The 8,376-nt window shown below is 45.2% G+C and overlaps 1 protein-coding gene across 1 annotated transcript in view; it reads right to left on the bottom strand.

Moving 5' to 3' along the window:
• T265_09793 (hypothetical protein) overlaps positions 1-7,995 on the bottom strand; it is a gene marked incomplete at both ends in the record, with an annotated part of 33,283 nt that extends 25,288 nt beyond the window's left edge. The window contains 3 exons of the mRNA XM_009175967.1: positions 7,273-7,564; positions 7,599-7,786; positions 7,822-7,995. Of these exons, the coding sequence (XP_009174231.1) occupies positions 7,273-7,564; positions 7,599-7,786; positions 7,822-7,995 (654 nt within the window). The remainder of the gene's footprint in view (positions 1-7,272; positions 7,565-7,598; positions 7,787-7,821) is intronic.
• Between the last annotated feature and the right edge of the window lie 381 nt (positions 7,996-8,376).

Below are 8,376 nucleotides of genomic sequence, written 5' to 3'. Positions count from 1 at the left end.
GATGGATATGTTCAGCTCTTCCGGAGTAAGTTTATCGGTCGGAAAGCGAACAAATAAAGTAAAGCTCGTTGATCGGCACGGTCGCAACACCAGAATACTGCCCATCAGAGATCATCGAAATGAGAAGTTACAATCGGCCTTCATGAAAAAGTGCTTGCCTATCGCCAACCCGCCTAACTACGACATTTGCCTGCTCACTGTCAAACGTTGAAATCGGATTCCATTTCACAGGAATGCGCTTGTCACAAATATGTGAGAGCTTGCGTTCAACAACGAGGTTTGTTCAGTCGAGGTCTTTCTTTCGAAAAATGACACGCGCTAATATGCACTTATTCTCATACACCAACCGATAATCATTTGCGCCTACCACAAACCGATGGTATCAGGCACGTGGTGGGTTCGATTTCTGTTGATTTCTGTTGGAATGAACCTCATGGAAGTATTCAAAGCGATAAAGAACTGGGGCCATTTATGCAGTAGAATAGGGTAGAATTTCAAGGGCAATAACCACTGCAAGCCGTTCAGGGGTGACGTAACACTGGAGCTACCCAAAGAGCCATTGTCCCAGAAGAATAGTTCTGTTAGGATGGAGGGACTTGATGAATTCTGGAGTAACCAACCAGAATACAACACAGCCAAGTATACTTGGGTCCATATTTCCAAACAAATTTTTGTCGGTTTATCCTGGGGGAGGACCACCACTGAGAGGAAAGCACTTTAATCAGCCTCTTCAAAAAACCGACTAGGGGAAAGAAAAAAACGTTCAGTTGTAGCACCGTTCAGGTGCCTAACTGCCATGCCACCCGAAGGTTGCACGAGGGCTGGGATACTGCCAGGTTACCCAAGCCTAGACAGGGGAAGTCAAGAGAGGCAGAGATCGGACCTTCCGGTCAGTAAATTCGCGCTCTAACCACTTGGACCATCTCGCCCCGGAGAGGGACAACCGTATCAACAAACCAGCAAATTGGTGAATGAAGCTGGTTGTCTATCGATTCTCGATTGGGGTCGAACCAATTCACTCAGTGGATGTTGCCTGAGCAAATCTACAACCATCCTCGGTATTCTGGTCGGAAAATAACTAGGTTATGGTGCAGTCATTGCCCAGTTTAGGCGACAAAAACAGTCCCAAAGATGCAGTGCTTGTAAAACAGTGGAACCAAGGTTGGTCATTCTTTTGTGTGAACGTTTCTCTACAAAGGGACTAACTGTATTTGAAGCGTGTCAACACAGGCGTAGCGAAGGTTGAATCAAGACTTGTAAGCCAGTTTAGTGTTCATTAGCTCGTTGAGCTTCCCAGATCCGTGGTCCCGTTTACATCGAATTAAGGCACCCAAATTTTCCAGTGATGTGTATCTTCCAAGGATTTGCAACGTGGGAACCGGTGTCGTCCGCACGCTCAACGTTTTTGAGCAAACACCCTGAGGGTATTTCGATCCGCCAGGTTGCAGAGGGAGGTAGCATGTCAATAACAAAGTTGAATGGGAATGGTGAGAAAGGGTGGTCTTGTCTTACATCAGTGGGTGCTGTAAACACTGAATACTCACGCGCGCCTACAGGATTCGAAATACGATCCAGCGCCAGAAACTACGTTGGTTGGGCCATGTATTGCGCGTGCTGAACCATCGGTTGTCCAAGGGAGCACTGTCTTCCGTGCCAAATTCGGAGTGACAGAAGCAGCGAATGATTGTCTGGAGGGGTGGGCATCTAGGAATGATTATAATGGGCTGAGTATGTGCTTATCACCACAAGGATCACATTGAGACTTTTGCCAAATCAACATTGCATGGATCCACAAGAGATGCCCAGCAACAAATCTATAGATCGTCAAAATTTTCCGAAATGCCCTCTCGACTTGGTGAAAGTTCACTCATGCCCCCTAATTACTTACTTGGCCGACTACAGCTTGAGGGAGATCAACTGGCAGATAAAAAAGCGGTTAGAGAAAGCCACCTGATGCACCCGTTAGACTATACCACAGTGGAAAGTACTCAAAAAAGTATGATGTTCTTACAGACGGGTCCTCAACGAAGTTTAGATGAACCTGGACTGGGAGTCGTAAAAATTAGCGAGGAGTGGGAAGAGCACTAAGCTATCGTATATTTACCATAAGTTGACAACACCTCAGTCTAACGAGTGAACGAAATCTCCAAACAACAAAACCTGATGAGGATCAGGGCGACCCGAATTTGCATCCTTTTGGCAGTCATAGATTCTGCATACGGAGACAACATGGCAAGTATCTGACGGCCTGATATCACATTTAATTCCGGGGAAACGAGATGGATTGTTCAGTGTGGACCTCTGTCCACCAGACTAATGCTCTTTCATGACATTTTTACCGCGAAATGAGTTTACATCCCATTGGAAGGTGCCGACAATCATGGATTCCGTACTTAAATATCAAAACAGTATAGAAACCAATGGATGCTTATTGACGGCACATTATACTTCAGATTCGAAAAAAACTTACTTGCACAAAGAATACATTGCACCTTATCATCGTCTCGTCATTCTACGTTTCTAACAAAATATTCGTAGAAAAAATTGCTCAGCTGTAACACCCTTCCGGTGCCTAGCCGCCATGCTACCCGAAGGAAGCACGAGGGCTTGGATACCGCCAGGTTCCCCAAGCCTAGACAGGGAAAGTCGAGAGGCAGAGATCGGACCTTCCGGTCAGTAAATTTGCGCTCTAACCATCTCCATGAAAGGCTTGTTCCTTGAACCCAGATGTCAAAAATTAGAAAAAAACTAAGGAATTTGATATCCACAGAATCAAATTCCTGAGTTTTTTTCTGTAATTTTTTACATCTGGGCCGAGGAACCAACCCCTTTCATCGTTCGAACTGACTCAGCTCCTGCGAACTGAAAACGCCGCGAAACCAGCTTGCATGAAGGTACATATATAAACGCCATATCCAGTATTTCTAGAAATAACAACCTCCCAGTGAGAAGTTTATGGAATGAGGAATATCCTCTAATACGGGTGGACGGCACTGCAACTATCGGATGGATATTTCGCCACTGGATTCAATATAAGAAAGGTGAAATCCCCAACCACTGTTTTCAGGAAATTCCCTTAAATTCAACAACATTAAACATATGAGTGAGATACATCTTTGTCTCTTACAGAGACTCACCGACACCGAGCGAGCTGTAATAATAACTGGTAGGGACCTATAGAAAATTCTCGTAGAGTTTCCAATGAATCTAAGGGCACTGGCCATCATACTGATGACTGCGCATTGTGTTGAAACCTAATGTGTCGCACACAGACGACACAGGCGATGATCTAGGAAGCACAATGAAGGGAGAAGCACTTATTGGAAATTGCATCTTCCCGCCCCCCGCACTGATGATGTCACCTCGATTGGTGATGAAACGTTCGCAATCAAATTGCCCAGATCAGCAAAGTGCACCACTATAAGCAAAACTGAGACAAGAACAACAAAATACCACAGCAACATAAATCTCCTGAACAAGGAACACGTCCAGACGACTAGTTGTTGGCCGTGGTGGGATTTGTAGAGTTTGAACAGTTCTCCTTCTGTTCTGACAGTTATTGCGGTGAGTCCACACCATAGGGGGGGAACCATTGGACTAGCGTCTCGTTCTGATTAGAGCTAATCAGAATTGTATATCAGTAGTCGACTTAAGGACATCAGACATGCGGAACGAGTGTCACACATAAAGAAGATAATTTCTACAAGTTACCCAAGGCGTGCATACACACAGATACCAAAGAGCGAAGCAAAAAACTCAGTCCACCTGGCTGAGTTTCTCTCTCCAGAAAGAATATTCTCCACCTACGGCCTCACCCGGACATGGCGAATGAGATAACAGTTTCGGATAATCAACCAAATCAGGAAATCCGAAATTTAGTGAGTCACATTGTGAACCACAATTCAATGCTTCTCAAGGATCCGTTGAGTTCTGCATATTGAGTGATGTCCAAGTGACGTATAGAGTGCAAAATTACTGTCCATGATTGCGTAGTCATCAGGCTCCATTGTACCTATTTGTTTCTCACAAATAGGATCGACTATTCCGACGAGTTCAGGGGAAGATAAAGGTGAATTGAAAGCTTCTTAGTCACCTCTCACGTACAGAAGTGAAAAAGCACATGGTTATGATGACAATACCATTCCTACTTCCGAGGAAGCATCTGCCTCGAGGGGCATTTCCGATTGAAGTCATCCAGAGGTGCCAACACAAAACCCAGTCCTCACACTAGAAAGAACAGAGTAAGAAAAGTGCTTTGATGAGGTGAAAGGAGACAACACAGTTTAGTACCCTCTGTCAGATACCTTGATTTGCTGTTCGATGTGCAAACAGGCTTACCGATTACTTCAAGTTCTCATGACAAAAAGAGGAATTTGGTGACATCAACTGGTTTTTATTGGATGGTGTAGGGAGGTAGTAGTGGGAAATGTATCAAGCAGTTGCAAACGCAGATAGACAGGCTGGCTGTATATAGCAAAGGTGGAGACCAGGAGTACCCAATAGTGGCCGAGTTCTCGAATGTTCATCTACAGCAGTAAAGTACATCTTCCGCAAACATTTATCTCCTATTTTCGTCCTTATTCCAGTAGGGCTGGTTAGTGTATACGCGTCGGTGATAGTGAGACAAATCTGGGGACACCACACATAGGCAAGTAGTTTTCTACGCTAATAAGCGCCTTCTTTGACAGACAGTGGTTGGGCATGTCTGACAACTTTATTTACTGTTCCCGTCACGAAAAGACTGGATCTTCATCATCATCGACAGCATCACATCAGTGTTCAACGCCGATGCTTCACTGGCGTACGTGTGTCCACGTACGTGTGCCGCACGTGCGTGTCCACGTGATACTCGCAGTCTGCCATACCAGGTTTGTCAATGGTTACAGGTCTGACAGTCTCCTGGTCCTCCAGGTTGGGGGTTGGAACATGTATGCTGACTTGTTCTGTAAAAATTGGATTGCATTTGCAAAAACACCGCTGTGTTGCGGCCAGGCTTTTGAGCCAAGGGCTTCGGCTGGGGTTTCTAATCGTCCCCCTGTCTCAGTGTGGGCGCTCTGGCAGTACCCCAGCCCACGTACAACCATGATGATTTATTTACTGCTCTAGTGATTCTGCTTCACTACCAAGTGGTCCCCTAAGCACCACTTCGTTGCTGTAGCCAGCTAACTCCTACAAGGCACAGTGACCAGATATCTGGGGGTGATTTAGGCTTCCGGATCGCAGGGACGAATTTTCAAAAACAGAAAGTGAAACAGCTCCCACAGCGGTCTTATGCACCGCCATTCAGCTTCACTAAAATTTCCTCCAGATGCTACCAATGGCACAAGCTGGAAAACATTATTCGGCGCTCCTAATGGGTGAAATCGTTCAGCTTTAGCACTCCTTCGGTGCCTAGCTGCTATGCCACAAAAAGGAAGCACGAGGGCTCGAATACTGCCAGGTTGTCCAAGCCCATACAGGGGAAGTTGAGAGATAGAGATCGGGTTCGAACCACGGCCCTTCTGGTCAGTGAATTCGCGCTCTAACCACTGAGCAATCTTTTCCCAATGGGTTAAACGACCTCATCTGTCACAGTGCGGCTTACACAGCAGCCAGATATTCAACCAAATCAACATCTCAAACTCATTTCAAAATTTGAGCAAAAACATGAGGATTGAAGATCCCGAAGCAAAACTTTGCACCTTGAGGGTGCAGAACGAATATCGGAACAAGGAACAACTTCCCACATTCTATTCAGAATGAATCGCACGGGCTAGTGATCGTCAGATAACAAAACAACATCGTTCGCATACTCCAGGTTAGTTAACATTCCTCCGGATGCCTTGGTGAACCACACTAGCCGTAGGGAAACTTTTGGAAGAATCACTGAATATCCCTAACGACCAGAACTGGTGAAATAAATGGTACGAACTGATGAACGGATAGACCTCCACAACATTCCTCTTTGTCCGTAAAAGCACAAGCCTAACTGAAGAGTCCAAGACCTCTTTGAAGTCAAGGAACACAGTGATTGTTGGTCGGTGGTATACGTGAAACTGGCGACCGACGATCAAATCCTGGTTTGGCAAATAAGTGCTTATAGAAGTGAAACCTGATTCCAATGCTTCTTCCTCCGGTAGGGACCAGTCATAATGATAGTCCGAAGACAATGATTCAACAAACCCCACACCCACATATAAGGTAAGCAAACAAACAACTAGTGAAAGTCTCATCGATCGAGGTAATTTCATCCAGAAACACTCCTCGACCACGGATAAAATAAAGTCACCAATTGCTAAATATAGAATGCAATCACTCTCATGAAAAAATGCTGAAGGACGCAATTAGAACTCGTGATAGTAAACGCATTAGCAACCCAGTTAACACTTGGTATGGCCATTGGACGGGTGTAGGTATAGATATCCGACCACTGAAAAGGGTTCTCAACGGCACTAGCAAAGGGGTTGACTGGTCGAATCACTAGAAGCGGTGAACGAGCTGATTTTCACTGCACAACAGAAGAAAATTAACTTGTCGCTACCCCGCCAAGACAATTCAACTTTATCTAAACAATGTACAGACAAAAAGCTAACACATCTGGAGAGTCCTCTCAAGAAGAGAAAGCCCCTTAGCTAGTTCTTGACAATCTTAAAGACAACCCAATTCGTAGGGACAAGACCTCAGTTTCCAATTAAATCAAGGCGGACATTTACCAAGAAGATACTGCATCAGACAAATCTTTACGACCGAAGAAATGACGTACTCAACTGTGCACAGGCGGTGGTACTATATTTCCTTGGGTTCGCTATCCGGAAAAGTAAGGGGAGGGATCACATACGAGTAACAACAGCCCGTGGGTGGTGAATGCGATCGTTATATTATTATATACAATTGGGGTAAAATGGTTGAGAGGATCGCACAAATATGGGAGTGCAAAATACAGAATTCAATGAAAATACTGGAAGTCGGCGCAGAAACAAAAATACGCCCTCCGAAAATGAAGTAATGGCGACCTAAAATATCATCAATGATTTTTGGAAGTAGTCCCAATACTGTGAAGTGTTCGGGGTTTTTTTTAGTCCACCTCCCACAAGCCACGAACCCCCAACTGGTAGAACAACACCAGTGACATTCACGTAGAACGGTGACATGGCCTCTTTCGAAGGGAAATGATGAGAACATTCATACCTTGAACCTGACAAAGCAAAAAATTTGTACAAGCTGCAACGGCCTACCTGCAGTTCGCAAGATATGCTTGCACTTCTCCACAAATTCATCCACCGACCGTCATACTTCGGCAACCTGTGCCGTACTGGTTAGCTGACCAGCTTCTAGCCGATCCATACGCAGATCCAGTCGTTCAATCGTCCGTTGAGCTTGCTGAACAGCATGTGTCGCAAGAGTACGGTAAAACAGAGCACTCAGAGCAACGAATACAAAGAGAGAAGGGATAATGACTGCAGCACTTGCGATTGCCGAGGATTCGCTGGCATGCCAAAATTTCACCCAGCAAGCAAGCACCATTACGGCCAAGAAGAGAAAAATGCCAATGACTGTACTGAATATCCAGGCTAGTTCGATAAACCTTGAGGAACATATCAGATAAAAAAGCGCCTTACACTTTAAGCTGGAAATGGGGCGATTCTTCAAGCGGCACGAAAGAAGCAATACTAAGATAGGACTCGATGTGTGGCGAGATACAAGTGCTTATCATCACGGCCAACATTAAAACAACCACAAGTAGGCATGATACCGTGGTGAACACCGCAACAAGTGCCGGCGGCGCCTTGTATCCTGCTTCTGAAGTCTGCATTTGATTAGAATATCCTGGAAACAACTTACATCAAGCTCAATAATAGCTACTAAAGCAAAGCCAGATAGTAGGGCTGAAACCCGACCCGCAGTTTTCAGCTTTGCTCGTTTCAGATAAAATTGTCGTAGGTTGAATAACGACTGTGGTGTGAGGAAAGACTTCCGCTTGGACTGTGAATGGACAGGTCCGTCACCCGAGTGCATTCGAACGCAACAAGGGAAGAGGGTACGTAGTATGTACACGGAGGGAGCACCGTATCATGAAGATCCTCCAGGGCCAGAGATCACAAGGCAATTTCTGAGAATCGAAATGAGTGAACTTCACGAAAAAATTCGAAAATCAAGGCAAAACTTACAGACAATACTTTCACACGAGTTGACCAAAACGACAACTGTTTGGCGATATTATTTTCGTACAATTGTTCGGAGTAGTCGAAAATGAAGTGAAGATTTACTGTACTCGAGTCTTGCGCTTATCAGGGTTCAGCATTAAGGTGCATTTTTGAAACCTGGTGTACAGGATGAGTGTCCATCACCACAAGTTTGACACACCGTTCAGCTGTAGCACCCATTCGGTGCCTAGCT

The sequence above is a fragment of the Opisthorchis viverrini genome, assembly GCF_000715545.1.
Source record: "Opisthorchis viverrini unplaced genomic scaffold opera_v5_302, whole genome shotgun sequence".
NCBI classification, from domain to species: Eukaryota; Metazoa; Platyhelminthes; class Trematoda; order Opisthorchiida; family Opisthorchiidae; genus Opisthorchis; species Opisthorchis viverrini.
The sequence above is the reverse complement of the archived record's forward strand: the minus strand, read 5'-3'. Positions and strand labels throughout refer to the sequence as shown.